Raw genomic sequence first — 21,081 nt, forward strand, 5'->3', positions numbered from 1 at the left:
ATGGCAAACACAACCTCTGCACTCTATTCAAGCCTCTTATTGAATGAGCATTTCTCTCAGGAAATTCATTTTTTGGCTCATATGTAGTATTTGTCATATATAGTCCATATTTATTTGTTGAAGAGCTGCACAAATATCACACTTACCAGAACATAATTTAATCACTGGTAAACACATTTTTTATGCAGCAATGAACAGACCATTTCTATTCCTTGCTATTCAAATCAACAATGCTGAATGCCCTACACAGACATCTCACTTTCATTTCTAGATATTTTCTGCTTTCAGTCAGTTGCAGTTTGATTCAAAGAATTGTTTTACATTAAGTCTATCTTTTGCCTATGATCCTGCCTCTTCCAGCCCTTCTCAGACAATGCAGAGGTCATTGATAATCTCAGTATAGAAGTAGATATTTTATGGCTGCAGATCTCCAAAGTTCCAGCACTTACTTCCCATACTGAAAGCTTCCTTTTTTTTTTTTTTTTCCTTCCTGCAGACTTCCTTGACTTTACAGAAGAAACCAGGTAGAAAAAACACACATTGTAAAAAAATTTAAAAAACTGTAAACAAGTTAGGGAACAAAGCAAATTATTGTTTTATTTGTGAAGATCAAAAAAGCATAAATGTCTGTGGCCTCCAAGCTCAAGTTAAAATAGTAACAGTAGCAGAAACTCTTAATAGAACCTATCCAAAGCACAGAAGTCACTGGAAAGGGACAGTAATGAATTTCAGTGAATGACAGTAAGAATTTCAATTATCTTTTGATGCGTGATTTGCATGCAGGTGTGTTTCCATCTGATTTGATTTTTTTCTACGTACACGGAGCCATGGTTAAATGCTTCCTGTTGGAGTTTCCCATTGCATGTTATCATTTAAATAAAAAACAAAAAAAGATTTAGGATGTCCTCCACCTCTTCTTAAGATAACTGGTAAATGCCTGCAGGGCTGCTTCTTGAAGCCTGTCACTGTGGAGTACCCATAAAGGAACAAGCTGCAGAACGCATGCCTTTAGAATAATCAAGAAAAAACAATGCAAAATCAGAAGGTTACAAAAACCTTTTGAAAGAAATTAATCACGCGATCAGAAAGATTGTAGAAAATAATAAATACATAAGATTTTACTACATATGTTTAGTACAAATGTTTCCCTCAGCAGAAAATGCTCTTTCTTTCTCTGTTCTCATCCTTATACTTTTGTTTGATGATCACCATTAACAGCTGCCATATATATGTATATATATATGTATGTATTAGTTTGATATCTTGAGGAATTTATATTTATGTGACAGTACAGTCTGTTTTTATGTACTTTCCTTTCTTCACTAATAAATTTTTAATCTACTGATTGGTTTCTTTAAAGGAGTAGAGTCTTGGATATATTCTTGGTAGGAAACTGGCAGCTGGAGAAGAGATGAAGACATCAAACTGACCTCAGCTCAAAACATAGAAGTTGAAAATATTGCACTTTGCTTACAGCACTGCACTCTGCGTGTATCTTCTTCCCTTCAGAGTTTACTGGTGCCATATTAACATTAACCTATTCACAGTTTGTCTTTTGAAACGTAACTTTAAGATTTCGAAAATGAACCAAAAAACCCCATGAGCCCAGGCAGACTTGATTCAACTTTTAGAATCTGTTTACAAATTATCATATGCAATTACCAGTAATTCATGGGCTAAACATCCAAAAATCTCATCTCCGAAAGTGACGTAATGCAGTGATTCACTAACAAACTCTTCCGCAGTCTTTGTAATAAGACCAGGTTTTTGGTGCATTGTCATTGGAGTAGAGACGCCATAAGGAGCCACTACCTAAAATAAGGCATGTAGTAAGAGTTTAATGTTATCAGACATCTACGTAAGACCATTCACTCTGCAGAATCTCATGGCATCTGAGAAACTGTAAAACATATCTGCAGTGGATTAAGGCATGATATGGAATAAGTAAAGGTAAGATATAGTATCACCTGTATGATAATTCCCTTTTCTTTGTACTCTGCTTGTAGTGCTTTGGAGAAAGTGCATATAAAGGCCTAGAATAAAATAAAATGAAATAATGTTAATGCAGGAAATTATGTATTTTCACAAATACTCAAAAATTTATGCCTGAACATCTTAGACAACCTGAGGCACAGTTAGTGGTGAAAAAGTGTTCGAAGACACATTTTTTGCTCTCCTCCACTAGTAACAGCAAGATCAGAGAAGACGTCTTGCACTGGCTCAAGCTAGATATGAAACAGGTGTAACTGCAGACCTTTATCAAAAATTTATCATATTTATGAAAATGCAAGAAATAAAAATATTAGAGTCCCATTCATCTTAGTTCTTGTTGCATGTTGTTGCCATCTCTGAATGACATCTACCTTCCCAGTCCAAGATTTATATTGCTCTTTCTTGAAATGAAAAGATCAGTGAAACACAACTCAAGCCTGTAATATATGTCTATGACCATAGCGTACAAATGTGATTTTATATATATATATATATTTGCTGGAGATTTATTTATTTGCTTGTTTGTTTTTAGGCATCAACCCTTAGGGTTTATCTTTCTAAGCTTTTCTTCACACCATGAAGATTGCATGTACATGAATGTATTTTGTGTAAAAGCTGGCTTTTTAATATAATGAATGATTTTAGAAATATTCAGAAGCTTAGCAGCACTGAACATAGTTAGTTTAACAACTTTATTAATAAGAGATATAAAAACCATATTAACCAGAGAACTCCTGAGTTTTTCAAAGATTCATAGAATCTTCCATTTGAAGCAAATCTGATCAAGGCAGATCATTTTTGGAGTTTCAGTAAAAATCAATATCTCCTCATTTTGATAAGCTCTGGGGTTTCAATTTAAAGTAATATTTCAAAGTGAAATCTAGGAAATGAGGAAATTCACCAGCCACCTACTAGGATTTTTATTCCTGACTTCATAAGAAAAATCTAACCTTTCTGTACAACTGCAGTTTCAAGTAAGACAGCTAAGCAAGCCCAGTAAAATTCATCATTCTACAAAAGGCATTGCTATAACACTAATTAAAGACAAAAATATTCCAGTGATGAGACATATCTTCAGTGGGATTTCATTTGCATAGCTGACTCTTAGTTCTCAGCTATCACTAATTCACATCATTCCATTATTTCAGAGAAATAACACTGTTTTATGTCATCTGAAATCCCAGGTCAGTATTGCTGATATAAAATTTTGGTAAACACTTGATGGAGATTTATAAAGCTACATAAAAGACTTACCTTAGATGCTGAGTACATTGTGTACAGGGGACAAGGGAAAGTTCCCAGACCAGAGGATAGGTTCAGAATCAGACCTTTCTGTCTAAAATTTAATTTAGATAGTTATATACAGCATTATGGTAAAAACCTTCACAAGTGGAAAGCAATGTTTCTCCCCAAGAAGGCAGAGCTCTCCTATTATCCTGTAGACTACACTCTCTGAAGACCCAACTTTTATTGTTTTGTTAGGTGCAATTAAGTCTAATGCAGCTAGGAAAAATGGAATAAGTGAAACTTTAATGCCCTATCGAAGTAGAACCATGGGAACATTTTAGAAGCTATTTACATCTAACAGAGGAAAAATTGCCATCAGAGATTTTATGCTCCTTAGTAATTGGTAGGTCCCCTCTGCTCATTAGCCAGCACATTCATTTTCCTGTTCCATGCATCTGTTGTTTTAGTTTCCCTATTCACAACTCCCTATACAAATCACCAAAAACAATTCATTCTACAACAACCAGGAAAAACGAAACAGAGCAAAACAGTTAAATAGTAAGAGCTTATTTTGTTTTCAAAACAAAAAGCATGCACTGTCCTCCAAAAGGTACTAGTTAATGTTTTCTAGAAACTGCATCTGTAAACCTCAACAGCTTAAGAACACCCTCTGTCTAACGTGCACATAGTATTAAAAGGAGAAAAGGGAGTACACAGCTGAATTAATCTCCCAGAGGAAGTACAAGTATTTCCAGAGCTTTAAAAAATGATGGCTACCAATCCTGGAAAAATAAAAAATATATTGAAGTAGAATTGAATGTATGCTGTCATGTATAACTTTATATCTGCAGTAGCTACATGCTTTTTCTATAAACAGATCAATATTTTATATTATCTTTTCCATTCCACAGTTAACTGACAACTTGTGGCAGTTTGTATCATTCATTCACATGGCACTAACAGCAAGAGAAGTAAATCTTACTGACTGACATTCCATCAAGTGCAGAAGTTAATAATGAAAAAGCATACCTTTCACTGAAGAAAGTGGTAGTAGAAACAAAAACCATTTGAAAATTATGGAAAAATTATTTTTACCTTGGTTCCATCTGTTTCAAAATTAGTTGTGTCATCTGTAAGATAAGTACATTAAAAATATACCAAATTTCCTATTTCTAATTGCTTTTTTTTATTCTTCTTGTTCTATTCAGAAGGTTTCCCATTTGCTTAAGCCCCAGATAAATGTCCAGTTCAAATATGGCACGTTCAAAGATTTGAGAAACATTTTAGAAATGCTAATGGCCTACCAATTAGCTAAATTGTTAAAAAAATATCTAAGATCAGTCTTCTAAGCCATGAAAATCATATGCTTATCCAAAGTTTTTCATCAGTATCTGAATTTCATGAATCTTCAGTTTTCAATCACAAGGAGAAAGTAAGCTCTATCATGTTTTCAGACTTTTTTCTTCTGGCTCCACCTGAATCAGAAATAGTAGAAAATTAATTAAAAGAAAACTTATTTTCTGGAAACAAAGGAATTTTTAGGTCATTTTTATATTAATTATTTAAAGATCTATTTCAATTTTAACAGGAGACTGAATCATTCTTCTGATTTTTAAAGTGCAATTAAATCCAATCTCAGGTAAGAAAGTAGCTGCTGCTTTTTTGCATTTCAAAAATATTTTTGCCATTAAGCTTAACTCCCTAGGAAGTTGATTGATTCATTACAAAAATATGTAAGTCTGAAACTTTGCAGGATAAAAGTTGGAACTAATTTGTCAAGAGCTGTAATAAAAGTCAGTGCAAGTGAATAATTCAATTATTTATTTCAGTCCCTATTGGTTCTCTATTATTTTTTTCAGAAGTGTCATTGTATACTACAAGATTGAAGGATCAAGGTGAGATTCACAAGCTTCATTTTCAGAAAGGATGCTGATGTCATATCAGCTGGGGTGAAGGAGAATTTTCAAGGAAAGTGGAAAACATTGGAAATGGTCCTGCCTTTCCTCAGTGGTAAAAACTCTACTGACATCTGTAGGAATGCCTGGAGCACAAGTGTCCCACTGCAAAAGGTAGTGAGCAGGATTCTACCAGCAGTCAAGCCAAGGACTGGGAAAAAATGTAAAGATGATTTGTACCAAGGCATGAGGAATGGCAGTTAGGAGCATGATTTCTTCTCTGAGTTTTGAAGGAAAGTGAAATTTTGTGAAAAAATTGAAGAGGAAGGAGTTGTAACATTGAGGGAAAGGTATCCCCAAGCCTTGGATAAGCAAAGAGATCATGGAAAAACTCTAATTTTAGAAAAAAGCCAACAGAAAGTGGGAAAAGGGTCAGGCCACTTGAGAGGAATGTAAGAATGGTGTCAAAGCAGGCTGGGATGTGACAAGAAAGGTTAAAGCCCACTCGGAATTATATCTGGCAAAGAAGGTCAAGGATATCAAGAACAGTTTCTTTAAGTATATCAGTAGCAAAAGAAAGATTAGGGAAAATGTGGGTCCACTGCTGAATGAGATGGACACCTTGATAATGGAGGCAGAGTTACTGAATGCTTTCTTTGCTTCAGTCTCTTCTACTAAGACTGCCTCTCAGGAATCTCACACTCTACAGGTAAGAGAGACAGTCTGAGGAAAGGAAGAATTCCACTTGGTTGAGCCCAGAGATCACCTAAGCTAGCTTGATGTACACAAACCCATGTATCAGTTGGATACACCCACAAGCACTAAGAAAGCTGGCAGAAGTGATTGCCAAAATGCTTTCTGTCCTCTTTGAAAGGAGAATGGAAGAGGTGCCTGAGGACTGGAGGTAAGCCAGTGTCTATTCAATCTTCAAAAAGGATAAGAAGGAGGAGACAAGAATCAAAGAATCGTAGCGTGGCTTAGGTTGGAGAGGACCATAAGAATTATTTAGTTCCAACCCCCTTGTCATTAGCAGGGTTGCCAGTTACTTGTTTAGGCTACCCAGGATCCCATCTGGCCTGACTGTGAATACCTGCATGGATGGGGCATCCACAGCCTCACTGGCAAACTTGCTTCACTGCCTCACCTCTCTCTGAGTAACAAATTTCTGCCTAACATCTAACCTAAATCTCTCCTCTTTTAGTTAAAAAAACTACTCCCTCTCGTTCTATCACTATCAGACCATGTAAAAAGTTAGCTTGTAAGCTCCCTTCAAGTACTGGAAGACCACAATGAGGTCTCCCTAGAGCCTCTCCAACAGAAACAAGCCCAAGTCCCTCATCCTTTCTTCGTTGGAGAGGTGCTCCAGCCTCCAATCATATCATCAGGACCCACTCCAAGAGCTCCACATTCCTCCTGTACTGGGGAGCCACAGATTTCGGCACATTACTTCGGATGGGGCGTCACAAGGGCAAAATAGAGGGGAACAATTCCCTCCCTGTCTCTGCTAGCTACCCCTCTTTTGATGCAGCTCAGGATTCTGTTGGCTTTCCAGGCTGCAAGTGCACACTGCTGGCTCATCTCCAGCCTTTCTTTCATCAGGACACCCAGGTTCTTCTCTGCAGGGCTGCTCTGTATGAGTTCTATCACTTTGTACTCATATCTGGGATAACCCTAGCCCAAGTGCAGCACCTAGCACTTGGCCTTGTTAAACTTCATTAGGTTCTGATATGTCTGCTTTTCAGGCATGTCCAGGTCCCTATGGATGGTATACCTCCCTCCTATTGTGCCAGCTGCACCACTCATCTTGATTAGGGGCCTAGAGAATCTCTCTTATGAGGAAAGGCTAGGAGAGCTGTGATTCTTCAGTCTGGAGAAGAGAAAACTGAGAGAAGACTGAGAGGAGAAGGCTGAGAGCAGATCTTATCAATGTAAGTATGTAAGGGCAGGATTCAATTGGATGGGGCCAGGCTCTTTACAGTGCTGCTCAGAGACAAGGCAAGGGCAATGGGCATAAACTGGAACATAAGAATTTACATGCAAACATGAGTGTCATGGTTTTGTGATTTTTGGCTTTCAATATTGCACATCATAACATCATGTAGTGCACTGGGAGTTAAAGTGTTAATGCTCCAATTCCGGGTACCTGTCTCTGTACGTCACCAAAGTGATGGGATCTGGCCCTTCTGGGTGGGGTGGTCTCTTATTGCCTTGCAGGGGGTATTGGAGTGTGCTTTCCTAGCAGTACCAAGCTTTGCAAGTTTGATTCCTGAGAACAGTCTCTCTCTCCTATTTTATTTGATTTATTAGTCTCAGTTTCAATTAGATTGTATAATATTATGTTACCTTGCATTCCGATATCATAGTTGATAAAATAGAGTTTTCCTCCACAGATCATTGCTGCTATTTTTTTCCCTTCCTTGAGCCCAGCTCCCATTTCCCTACCCCTTTTCCCTCTTCCTTCCTATTTTGTGGAGCTGGAGGGGCCCAGGGGTCTACTGCCTCCCTGTCAAGGGCATAGATTGATCTAGTTAACTCCAAAAGTAAACTTTACTTTGAGTTTGACAGTGCACTGGAACGAGATGCCCAGTGAGATTGTGGAGTCTCTCATTTAGGAGATATTCAAAACCCACCCGAATCATGTCCTGTGTAATGTACTATAGAGAACCCACTTTAGCAGGGACTCTAGACAAGGTGGTCTTCAGAGGTCTTTTCAAACCTCTATAATTCTGTGATAAATGGAATAAAACCTTTTAGCAGAAAGTTCACCAAACCACTTCATAAATGAATTTGTTTCAATTTATTGATCTCACGTGATTTATTATTTGAAGTCATTAAGCAGCACTACAAATTTGAGAGGTAAAGTTTGCTACGCAAAGTGGAATATCTGTTCACAATTTTCATGTAACATTTAAGAATTTCTTAGCCAAAGTTAAGATGAACTCTGAAGCTCTGGTTCTGCTCTTGTTATGTTAACATACTACTTGCTAACTGCAGAGCAACACAAATCTTTAAGCATGGAACAGTAACTGCTCTTGCAAGTAAAGTAACCAACCAAATTCGACACAAAGAAAAACAGTGATCTGGGAGTCAATTCCTGAAGTTCCTTTCTTACACTGATAGAAAAATGTTTTTGTAGAACAGAATTGTTTCAAAAAATGAATATACAGCACAGTACAAAAAGACTGCGGATCTTCTTGTCCTGCAGGTTTTTATTTTCGAACAAATCTTCCTGATTAGGGACACCACCTTATTTTTGGGAAATGATTCAGATGCAGTGTAACGATGTGTATCAACCAACCAATTGTGCAAAAACATTTCCAGTCAACTCAAAATACTTCATAGATATTAGAAACCAACAAAGTCCTTCAAATAATGCTGACATTCCAGCCTAATAGGAATGTCTTTGGATAAACTGGATGAATTTGTACAGGAAAGTTAATTGCATGACTAACAATAGTCATGCAATTAATGTGATTAAATGACTGCTCTTATTCAGTGCAATGAATTCAGATTTGATGCATATGACACATACCTTTGTAACAGAAATAATGTTACAGTTGACAAGGTTCTGCAATAAGCAAGAAAGCAGTAAGTTCATGGCTAACTTCAAAAAGCATGTAGCTTTTCTACATTACAAACCTAGCAATTCCAACTGAAAAACTTGCTAGCAAAGCAGAGTTGCCCTGGATTTTCACTGACTGTGTCTATGATGTGAGATACTTAAAGGCAAATGAGCCCTGGATTCATGTTTCACTAAACACTGAACTCAAATCTCATACATCTCTTTGTTATAGCACTCTTCATTTTGCCCAGCTGTGTCTTTGTGCATGATGACACTACAGAGCCTGGTGTCCCAGCACTGTTGGCACCAGCAAACCAAGCTAGATGCATGCCAAATTGCACTCAGCTTACAAAGGTGCCAAGCTGAGCTGGAGTGTCTCCCAGTAACAGAGGTAGCAGTATTTCTCTACATGATGTCTGTGCAGCATAAGAACTTCTGTGCAGAGGTATTGTCCCAAGGCCATCTTGCAGGCACAAGCCATAGCAGCAGCAGAGGTTCCACCTCATGGCTGCAGCACAGTGGGAAGCAGTCAGCTGTGGATCTGTAGTTTGTAACAGATGGTGACAAACAGGCTGAATAATAAGGCAAAGAAGAATGTGATCAAGTCCTTAATCCCGTGAAAATATTCTGAGTGTGTAAATTTCTCCCTAAAATAAAGCATGTTTAAGCAAGGTTTATTTTTTTATTTTCCTACACATTAAATCAATGGTGTCTCTACAAAATAAAGTTTTGATAACACTAACATAAATGCTGCAGCTGTGACTGGGCTGGCCACATGGTGTTATGTGACAGCATAGCTGATCTCAGCTATTGTTACCTGCCTGCTGCAGTTGAGCTGAACTCTACTATTTTTTTCTATTGCAAGCTCTTCCAAACATTAAAAACAAATCAAAATATGCTTCTACACTGAAATAGGCACTGATGGTAGTAGAGGGAGAATCTGCCGCTTGCTAAGGAGAATAACAATTCCTAATTATTATGTTGAAAGTAGAAAATCACAGAGTAATCCTACCTCGTCTACATCTGGTGCATTAAGGAAACGGCATGGAAGAGGATTATGAAGCATTCCAACATTGTTAACTAATCAAAGGAAACATAATTATAAGGACCACATCAAGACAAAGTCTTAGTTCAGCTAATTAAGCAAATGCCTTCTCCTTAAGACTTGGTTTTTAAGCTGCATATGAAGAGAAATGCTGCTTAGCTTTGAGTCTTGTTCTCACTGAATTCATTGGTATCGACCAATGCTGACTTCAGGGAAGAGAAAAACAGTCTGCTGTATAGTCTGGGGAGGGCGGGTTGATTGTTCGGTTTTGTTTTGTTCTTGTTTAATTTGTTTGTTTCTCCATTAAAATGATAATTTTTTTAACAAATAAAAAAAGTTTCAATTGTTCCTGTGTGGATCACACCAATTAGTGTTAGCCTCAGGCTTGTTTCAATTTGAACGTAAGAACCACACACAGCTGTAATTCCTTGATGCCAAACAGGGAAAAAATAATCCCACAGGCTGGCCACTGCTCATTAAATGGCAGAAAATTGTTCACGGCAGAAGAAACTAGTGCACAAAGAAAAGGAAATGCTTGAAGAATCTTAATTCACTTTTAAAACTTGATCAAGATAATTTATATTCAAATACGTTAGGCAGTTGTATGCTTGGCTTTAATTGTTGGCTAACAAGTTGTTACAACACACATAATTTGTAAAATTCTGTGTTTAATACACTGCAGCCATAAAATAGCATTTACATAACAGACATCAGCAACTCACCCAAAACACCTATTTCCAAGCCTTCCAGATCTTTTTCAATGTTCTCGTATACTGAATTTTTAGTGAAATCAGCTTGTATAACCTTCACCTTTTGAGCTGTGGCCTGCTCTGTAATAAAGAATAAAAAACAGAAAAGCCCTTTTCATCTATAAAGAGAAGAACTGTAATGCAGAAGTTAAAAAAACAGTGAAATGTCTCACTTAACAATGTCCACTGCACAGATTTATTCTGGAGAAGAGGAGGCTCAAGGAAGAACTCATTGCACTCTACTACTTCCTGAAGGGAGGTTGTGATGAAGAGGGGTTTGGCCTCTCCTCCCAGGCAATGAGCAGGACCTGGGGAAACAACTGCAAGTTGTATCAGAGGAGGTTTAGATTAAACATAAGGAGAAACTTTTTCTCTTAGAGAGTGGTCAAACACTGGAATGTCTGCCCAGGGAGGTGGTGGATTTGCTGTCACTGGCAGTGTTCAAGAGGCATCTGGATGAGGAGCTGCAAGATGTGGTGTAGTAGCTTGTGGTAGGAGTGGTAATCGGAAAACAGTTGGACTAGATGATCTTACAGGTCGTTTCCAACCTCGTGATTCTATGATTCTATGATAATTATTTTTTCAACTTTCTTGCTTTAAAAATAGTTAAATCACAAGGAAAACACCCTCACTCGTTACAGTTATTTTCAAGGAAATAACTGGCAAATAGGATGAATTTATGCCCTGAAATTAACGGAAATTCCCTGACAAAACCTAAACAGCATTTAGTCCTTTAGCAAGAAAAATAAATAAATAAATAAATAAATAAATAAATAAATAAATAAGCAATACAGCAACTCTTCCCCAGTTATCATTATACTTATGAAAGAACATTGTCAACATGCATTAGGCAGATGAATGTGGTGCCAGATCCTCAACATAAGCACAGAATTGTTTTAAAGTGAGGTGAGTTTTGTGTGTGTGTGTGTGTGTGTGTGTGTGTGTGTAAAAGATCAACATTTTAACAAGCAGTCATTTTTTCATGTAGGACGAGGAGACAGATAGACTAGTTGTGGTGCCACATTTTCTGCATCCTTTTCAGCCAATTTCATTCCTACATTTGCATCACTGTGGATTGAAACTTCCATAGAATGAATGTTTTACAACAATAGTAAATATGTTAAACAAGCAATTCATCTAGAGAAACCATTAGCTCTGTGTCCTCACACAAAACTTATTTTATTATGTTTTATCTCATGTTCTAAAAGAGCCATCCTGTCCAGCTGGGTTGAAATCTGGTTTTGATTCTTCTTTAGGGAAGTGTTTTTTGTGTTTGTGGAATGGCCTGCTGAAAGCTCTATTTCTGAGAGCTACTCTCAAGCACATCTGTGATCCACAGAAATAAAGCAAGCTACTGAGACTAAGGGAGTTATCTACATTTTAGCCTCTCTTCATCTATCTTACCACAGACAGTACAATTAGGTAAATAACAAGTTGAGAAGGAAGTCAAGTGTTCTCGTTACTGTGTCCAACTCACTGGAAAAGGATACAGTGCATAAATGTGAAATGTTTCTTGTTCAGACAGTTTAGAAAGAAAAAGAAAAAAATTAAAAAACAATAAAATCATTCTGGTTAGACTTCTGCTTCATTTTGGATTTCCATTGTTTATTTACTCTCACAAAATTACAGTAAGCTTAACTCGCCTTCCCAGTAATTACTTAGCTTAATTACAAAAAATCCTGAGTCTGAATATTGAAATCAGAGGAGCTATTTGAAAACTTTAACCTAGAGCTCCTTGTTGATTTTTTTGACCTCCATATCAGATGCTTGCTGTTGCTGTGTCCTCCTCCCATTCATTTTGTTTGTGCCATCTACTTGCTGTTATGTATTCCTCTCCAACTCAGCACAACAAATAACATGAGTCATTCTGGAGAAATACCAAAACCCACTGAACACAATGGGAAGATCTCATTGGGTTTTGCCAGCAATTTCAGGCATGCTCTGGGGAAAACTCAATGCTATCTGCTGTTGGCAGGCTGCTGCAGCGGACCATCCAGGACAGGAGGCCCTTGGTGAGGGGGTGCTGCAGAGCACAGCACATGCATGGGGAAGGTGCCCCATGGTCGGCCTCAATGTAAATCCTATAAAGAGGAATCTGCAGGGCACTACCTTTTTACACCTCTCACATTCTTCACTTAGCTGTCTTAGTCTCAGGGACCTCATTGTTTTCATTCTTTGCTTCCCATTATCATTTACAATGCATAGAAACTATAAAAATCTGTTAAACTTTTTTTTCTTTTTAATTAGGTTTTTTAATTATTTAATATTCAGCCACAGAGAAATGCAGCATCACCAGAGCTTGCATAATCTTCACTGGAGTCCATATTTTTATGGCTTTTTACTTTGTAGGAGCCAGTGTATGCCGCACTGGTCTCATGGGATACAGTTAGGCTGGTGTTTCCCCTTTCTTGCTTCTCAAAGGAAAGCAAGTCTGTATCTAGAAATGAGTGGTAAATTAGGCAGGAAATTCAGAAGCTCAGTAGTTGATTTCATCCCCAAGATACAAAAGATACCTCCTGTGGGTGCAGTCTAGTCTGAGGCCTGTGTCACATCCTTCTCTTTGGAAGGGCTCAGAGCCTGGCACAGCACAGCCAGCACAGCAGCAGCACACACTGGGGAGTTTAGGGACAGAGGCAATATATGGAGAAATAAACCCGATTACAGATGTCTGTAAAGTTAACAGAGGATATAAACGCACTTGTCTCCTATAGAAATCCTAACTGTCAATCCTAATGTGTTTAAATAAACTATTCCCCAGGGCAAATGGCTGATTCCATTTGAAGAAAAGAAAATGAACTTTAATTCTAAATGCACACTACTTTACTGTCTTACTGAAAGCCAAATGTAGTTTGTAAACCTTAAAAAGAGAAAAAAAGAGGACAACAGCTACAATTATTTCACTTTTACTCCTCTTCTGCTGCATTCCAAGAACTAGCCTCAAGGTAACCTTTCTTTCTCAAGCAAAAGCCCATTCATAGGTTGTTCAAATAAATCTATTGTCCTATCTCCTTGCCTGTATTTAGCGATCTTAAGTTCAGGTGAAGTCAGAATAGAACCTGGAGTCATATTTCTTTGTCCCAAACTATTGAACTGTTTGAATCATAGCATGTATTTTTAAAGCAATCTATGACTAGAAGGGTTCAAACAATGCAGTGAAACAGTGCCTGTAGTTTTGCACTAAGAGCTTGGGCTCTATCTGCAGCAATATCTCCACTCGACAAGGAAAGCAGGCCCAGGTTCCCACCAAGCCAGGCTGCCAAATGGGAAGGCAAACAAATGTGGTACAAAACACTTACCGATTTCATTGGCTACTCTCTGCATCTTCTCAAGAGTTCTACTTATCATAACTATATTTAACCCATGTCTTGCCAGCTACAAGAGAAGAATATAAAAGTGTTGGAAAGCAATATTGAACATGATTTTTTTTAATTTTCTAATTTTACTAATGAAAACAATTACAGTTATTAACTGCTTTCAGTTGTCTGTCACTGGTCTAATGGGCAAACAACAGATATTAAAACCAGATTCTAGTAGTCTGTGAAAATACCTTGGCCCCTTACAAGAAAAATATTTTGGACAACAATGAGGTCCCAACCATATGATTAAAAATAAACAACCACAGCCAGTTTCACTTAAGCATGTGCATGCAGAGAAAAAAAATGATGTGGCATTTCCCAGACAAGCATTGGGAAGACAAATAATTACTTTCTAGTCATTTTACAACACCATCTTTGACCTTCATTATTTTATTAGATTAAAAAAGAAGTCATGCAAAAAAGTCCATGCATGGAGACTTTGGCATTTCCACATGCAGATTAAATATCATCCATGTCACCTACAAATGAAGGACTACATAGAATGTTTTTTCTGTAAGCTACCCATTCCCACCAGCAAAGGAGTTTTAGGCAGAATCTGAAAAAAAAAAAAACACACGCAAAGCTTGTGAAATGAAGTTATTAAGTAGCAGTGGGACAGAGTTATGTGCACAAAGAAAGATAAGAGTTGAAACCAGAAAATGCCTGTGAGAGCAAGAAGCAAGAAAAAGTCAGTACAAAAGATAAAGGCCAACTTCTGAAAGTACCACGTTATCTTGGAACAAGGAGTGAACTGGTGAAGGCCACACAGTGAAGACCCATTCATTTCTGCCACTGACTCCCTGCAATGCACTCTCCTTAAACCTACTGGAGGGAAGCAGATTGTCCTACTGAGCTCTTCTGAAACAATGGAAAGAATGTCAAGGAACAAGGACCTTTGTTTGAAAACTCACTACACTGAGAGTACAAGGAGCAGACTATCTATTAAATATATAAGACACAGCCATTTGCACTTTCAGCACAAAGACCTTGCTCACAGTCCCATGCTCTCAGCGAACATCTCACATAATTAGCCACAGAGACATGTCCAGGCCTGGGCACTCCGTGGTTTTGAAAGCTTATTTTATGGGCTATGTATGAGGTACTCAGGAAGAGAAAGTAAATTGTCTGCACACTGGCAAATTTCCCTTTGTCTAAAATGTGCTTAACTCAAGCTGTTTCCAACTTGGAAAGCAATGCAGATAGTCTCTCTTGCTCTGGTCCCTTATTCGTACCCGTCACTCAGAGATGATTACACAGAGGTCATTCTGCTTTTTTGAGCATTCAAACAAGATTAAATATCATCCATGTCACCTACAAAGTAAAATCAAAATTTTATTTTGTAGTGCTTCTCAATAACACTTCATATACGTCTCTGTGTCTGGTAAAAAATGATCCCTATTGCTATGATCCTATTTTAGCTAGAATGGCAAAAATGCTGACTGCCAGGTGAACAGATGAGAGGATGCTCCTTTGCTGCTATATGCCAGATTCATTAGAAGTATAAAGCTGCAGCAGAATTTCTCAAGGCCTTTTTCTTCTTTTTCTCTTTCTTTTTCTTTTTCTTTTTCTTTTTCTTTTTCTTTTTCTTTTTCTTTTTCTTTTTCTTTTTCTTTTTCTTTTTCTTTTTCTTTTTCTTTTTCTTTTTCTTTTTCTTTTTCTTTTTCTTTTTTTCTTTTTCTTTTTCTTTTTCTTTTTCTTTTTCTTTTTTCTTCTTTTCCTTTTTCTCTTCCTTTTATTTTTATTTTTATTTTTATTTTTATTTTTATTTTTATTTTTATTTTTATTTTTATTTTTATTTTTATTTTTATTTTTACATATTTCCTCATATATAACTCGTGCATTCTTTTCAGAAAAAAGTTTCACAGGACACTTAAACTACAAGATTCAAGTGCACCCTCAAGGCAAACAAAAATGAAGGCATTTAAGAAAGGAATTTCCTGGCCATCACTGGCAGAGGCTACGCGGCTTTTAACGCTGCCTCACTCCGCACAGAGGCGGCGTTGAGAGCAGCCCGTGGCGCGCTGCCCTACCTGTGGCGCGAGGACCGCCCTGTCCTCGGGCAGCGTAGAGGGGAGATTTAGGTTAGATATTAGGAAGAAATTCTTTACTCAGAGAGTGGTGAGGTGCTGTCATTGGCTGCCCAGAGAAGCTGTGGATGCCCCATCCCTGAAAGCATTCAAGACTAGTCTGGATGGGATCCTGGGCGACCTCACCTACTCACTGGCAACTAGCCTGTGGCAGAGGTTGGAACTGGATGATCTTTAAGGTCCCTTTCAACTCAAGGCATTCTGTGATTCTATGAACCTAAAAGGACAATAGAATGTGTGTCCTGTATCAACCATCAGTCTTCTGAGACTTCAAGCTTTTTACACAGACCAAGCCAGCCAGTGTGCAGAAGTGTTTACCTAACTACAAATCTTGGAAAAAGGGGTTTTCCCCCAGTAAGGAATGTAATCATTACCTGGACTTCTGTCTCCTGGGCTGTATTTGTGAGCCACTGGTTTGGGTTTCCATATAAAACACTGAGCAGAAACAGCCACCATCCTTCCAAATCACCAGGACTAGTGTCAGTTTCTGGTATCACAGGAGTGTGGAGCTCTTGCATTATGTTGTGGCTTGTTACAAGTCCATGTTTGAAGGACAGCCTTTGCTTGGTCTTAGAGCTCAAGCTCCAGGGACAGAGATGTAGCGACCCTGTGGCCTGCAGGCTAGATTTGCGTTCACATCAGCCCACAGTATCAGCAAAACCTATGTCAGATTGACATCAGAGAATTTTGTACCCAACATCAGAGCAGCAACAAAGCTGGTCCACTTATTTACAAGCCTCACACAATCATGTGCTTTGACCTCAGCCAGCAAGATGATGTACCAAGCTATGAGCTCAAATAGTGCCATGCATTAGCTGAGCACAACCTCTATGATTGGGAAGATCTGGGGAAGATAAATCTCAGCAAGGGTAAAGATGCCTCTCAGTCAACACAAGAAAGCCAAAAATAATGAAGAAACATTCCACAAAAACTTGCCAGCTCCTGACAAAAACTGTTTTCTCAAGAAAGGAACAAAAGACAATAGTTATTTTATTATTTCTGATGACTTAAGTGGCCATTCATATGTCACAGCTGGCCTTTTAGCTGGGATTTACAGTTCTATAACCTATGCGGAACAAAGGAAGCAGAACAAAGACAGAAATTCTGACCTCAGATCCACTCTCAGATTCTTGCAGACCTCATAGTTAAAGTATCACCAGGATCTCTCACACAGTTACTTCAGCACGCTGCTTCTACGTGTGACTACACCTGGAGATGCAGTTCTAAGGGCATGATAAAGCATTTCTGACAGTTCTTATCTGTGTTTTAACCCCAACCCATTCTTCCCTGACTTACATATTCATCAGACTCTTTCCATTTTTTTATTGTTACAGCAACTTAGTAGGCGGAAAGCAACGTTTTTCCTTCTTTCACACAGGAGAGTTTATAATCTTTATCACAACTACAATAAATGCTGCAATACTTGGTATCTATGTTTTCTAATTCCAATGCAGTTCAGAAAGTACTTATTGTATTGCCACTCCCAGTAATCAAAATCAGGTGCTTCAAGTATGAGTAAATGAAGCATATGCTTAGGAGAACTGGTTTAATAATCTAATCAATTAAATCAAAAGGAAACTCATTTTCCTTTCCTGAGAGACAAGTTTTATGTACATTTTTTCACATCATATATGACTTATCACTTCAGAATGCATCACATCTAATCCAGATCCTCCCATATTACCACCTGTTAATTTTCATCTGGTTGTCTCTGTTCTGAAGACAATAACTTACATTTCATTGCAGCTAAGCAATTCAGTTCAGACAGAGAGCTGGTTATGATCAGAGAGAAAATCTGCCACTGTCACTATCACACATAGCAAGGACAGTCTCAGAGGCCTCTCTGCCTTCAGCAATGTTGAGCAGAGGGGATGTTGTAGCATCTTCACAGCAATGCATGGCAAACTGCAGCTCCCTCCTCCTGCAGACTCCTGCAGTGACGGATTACTAACCAGACTATCAGGGATTCTTGTCAGTTCCTTAGCTTGTAGCTCATACTCATTTATGTATATTTCTTCTTTCTCTGTTGTTTCAAATATATCTCTCAAACTTTCTTTTGCAGCTGTGAAGGATAGCAAAGTGCATTTTGTGTGTTTAATACTGGACTACCTCATCAAAAGAGAAAAAACACATTAGCTGCAAAACCGGGGGGAAAAAAAAAAGGATAGGCTGGAAGACATGCTACTCTGGACAGACAATACAAAATCTCAATTACACGGTGTTTCCATTTCATTTCCTTGGACGGACAGGACCACTGCAACATGAATGACATTCCTCTTAAATGCAATACTAATGTCCTCACAGAACTCAGCTCATGTTATTCTGCAAATAGGGAGGGAAAGGATTGGTACTATATTTGTCACAGTGGCTTTGAATTCCAGACTCTTCTTACTAACATGCAAAGACTGGTAATAGATAGCAATTTTCATTTCGTTGAAGTAAAATTAAGGGAGTATTATTTTTCTTACCTCAAAGGAATATGCTTTTCCAAGCCCATCTCCTGCTCCTGTGACCACTGAAGAAAGAAAATAATAGTAAGGATCATGGTGATTGTAGATTTTCTTTAGCTCTTTATTGAATTTGTTAAACTTAATTTTGTCCATTTCTTGGACGTTACTGTCAAAACGTTTCTAATAAACCACTGAATCAAGCCTTTCTTTGTATTGTGACTTGACATTTATTGCTAAGCACTATTAGTCTTCCAAGCAAACCTCTCCCCACTGTAACCCACCTAAAGTAGCATCTTAGTCAATACTTTCACTTTGAATGGGGAGACAGCAACAAATCCTATGAGATGGCAGAATTTTTTTAATATGCATATATTCTTTCAAAAGTTCTGCTTTGTACTTGCATGTTCATTGCAGAATGGCAGTAGGTAAGGAGTGACAGAGGCTGATACATTTCCTGACACAGCAAGTTTCTCTGTAAGGAAAAACTAACTTAACGTCACCTATACAGTGCTTTCTATCTCAAGATTTACCTTTGGATTTAGTGTCACTGGGGAAGTAAACAAGCCTTGGCATTTACAAGGCACCCTGGACCTTAAATATCATGAAAGCAAGTAACGAATAAGGGCTATAGAAGGAAAATACTTATCATCTTAGAAATAAAGGATAAATAAGCAAAGGAGAAACGTCCTAAAACAGTTCTGAGGTACATCTGACACATTTTTAGAGCAAAACTGAACATGAGTCAGTGTCTAAAAACAAAGTAAATTAAGGACTTCTAAATTGACAGAGAAACCAGAGAAGCAGAGTGAGTTTGAGCAGCTAGGTTCACAGGGAACAGAAAACTCCTGGTGAGGAAGTTAGTGATCTTTATGACCACAGCAGACCTGCAGATGAAAAGCAAGCTTCCACCTGCCAGCTTGCATCCTTGCAGGGCTTGGGATCTCACATTCCGTATGATGCTGCAAGCCACTCAAGCCCAATGAATACAACCAGCCTGAGGAAATTTAATGTATTTGAAATGACAGAACACAACGGGTCCACTGAAGGAAAGGGCAGTCTCTGGGCCTCCAGGAGGACAAGGTTTCATAGATCTCCATGCTGTGCTTCTGACTATCCACATACCAGCCAGGCCCACACACCAAAATGTGGCTTACGTGTTATTTCAGAAGCACTTGATGCTTAGCCAAGTCCTTCACAAACAGCTGAGTTTTGTTTCTTACTCATCCACAGTGAGATGTGCACATTAAACACATACACAATCCAACTCTCTAGCATGAGAGTACATTTCGGGTCACTTCTTAACAAGATGCCACCAGTGGTGAAATCTGTAGCCTCGTATCTCTAAAACTGCCTTTTCATTCTTACTTCATATTGACGATCTACCAACCCTAAGAAAAACATTTAATAGGAAGAATTCTTTCATTAAATATTTCTGTTATTTTTATGAGAATATGTAATATCTTTAAAAAAGCACTGCTGAGTTGTAGCCTTCAAAGTTTTTAGGCAAGAATAGATTTGGCTTGTTAATAATAGCATTAAGGATAGATCACCAGTCTGAAACAAAGGCTGGAGCAAAGTCACCAGGAACAAAGACAATTTGCTTGGAAGGCTGGAGACCATGCGCTATGCATAAACTAGTTATTTCACTTATCAGAAACTGAGGATAGGCAATGTTATTAAAACTAAAGCATTTCCAATAGAGAAAAAACACTGGAAGTAAGAACAGGGAGATAATCCCCATCCACACACTGCGTGTGCACATTGCTACTAGTTTATTTTTCTCTTCTCTCCAAGTAGGCAAAAACTTGAAGTTCATAAAACTGAATTTACTAGCAGGTAGAAAGAAGAAATGAAACAAAGCACACACTTAGTAGAAATTGTCCTCTGAAGGAGTGGGGTAAGAGAACACAAGGAAAATATCCCAATTAGTAACATAACTACTAGAGAGATTCATCTCTCTATTACAAAAAGAAAAATGTAAGGAAATTTCCATTACCTGCCCATTCTCCCAGCGACCGAAAGAAAGCCTGAGGCAAAGCACTCCAAACATGTGGGAAAATATAGTTCATAAATCTGATGCATTTAAGCAGAGCAGAGAAACAGATCAGAGCCCCTGTAACAATGAGCAGCTGATGCTGCAAGTCTTCCATGGCGAGCGAAATCAGCAAGCTACCATGCAACAGTAACACTCTCTATGGGAAATGCGCACTGGCCGAGCAACAACAGGTTTAATCTCAGCATGTGATCTGTTTTCTCCGAATAATGTCCAGAGTTCAGGCAAGAATAATGTCTCTGTTTTACATTCAGATTTGTAAATGACCACAAGGGAGGGGAAAAAAAAAAGAAAGAAAGAAGGAAAGAAAGAAAGAAAAAAAGAAAGAAACAATGACTTCTGGCGCTCATTTCAGTAGGAAGGTTTCATTGCTTTCCTGGAAATTACCCAAGAACAAAAAGAAGAAAAATAATTCTATTTTGTTTAAGTTTTGCAGAAACTGATAGGTCTAATCCAAAACCCTGGATAAGAATACCCCTGACCTTGGGATAACACACAACAACACCTCTTTGTACAGCTATGAAGAGTTAAGCTGTAGTACAGAGGCTTCCATAGCACACTGAATTTGTGCTTGGGCCAAAAAAAAATAGATTTATCTCCAAATTTGAAGACTAAATAATAAAAGGTTAATAAAGACACCTAGTTCTTCCTACGCAGTGAAAAAA

General features: G+C 38.1%; 1 protein-coding gene across 1 annotated transcript; it reads right to left on the reverse strand.

Annotated features, from left to right (window-relative positions):
* Positions 1–895: 895 nt before the first annotated feature.
* On the reverse strand, positions 896–20,513 carry HSD17B3 (hydroxysteroid 17-beta dehydrogenase 3). Its single transcript, XM_042877541.1, has 11 exons — positions 20,360–20,513; positions 18,382–18,428; positions 13,767–13,842; positions 10,444–10,551; positions 9,689–9,756; positions 8,647–8,682; positions 4,315–4,349; positions 3,247–3,328; positions 1,968–2,033; positions 1,663–1,812; positions 896–1,006 (listed from the first exon to the last, which is right to left on the reverse strand). The coding sequence occupies exons 1-11, from the start codon at positions 20,511–20,513 to the stop codon at positions 896–898; spliced, it is 933 nt and encodes a 310-aa protein (XP_042733475.1).
* Positions 20,514–21,081: the final 568 nt, after the last annotated feature.

This window comes from Lagopus leucura, unplaced genomic scaffold, assembly GCF_019238085.1.
Source record: "Lagopus leucura isolate 7727_CA_CO unplaced genomic scaffold, USGS_WTPT01 Super-Scaffold_100018, whole genome shotgun sequence".
Taxonomy (NCBI): domain Eukaryota; kingdom Metazoa; phylum Chordata; class Aves; order Galliformes; family Phasianidae; genus Lagopus; species Lagopus leucura.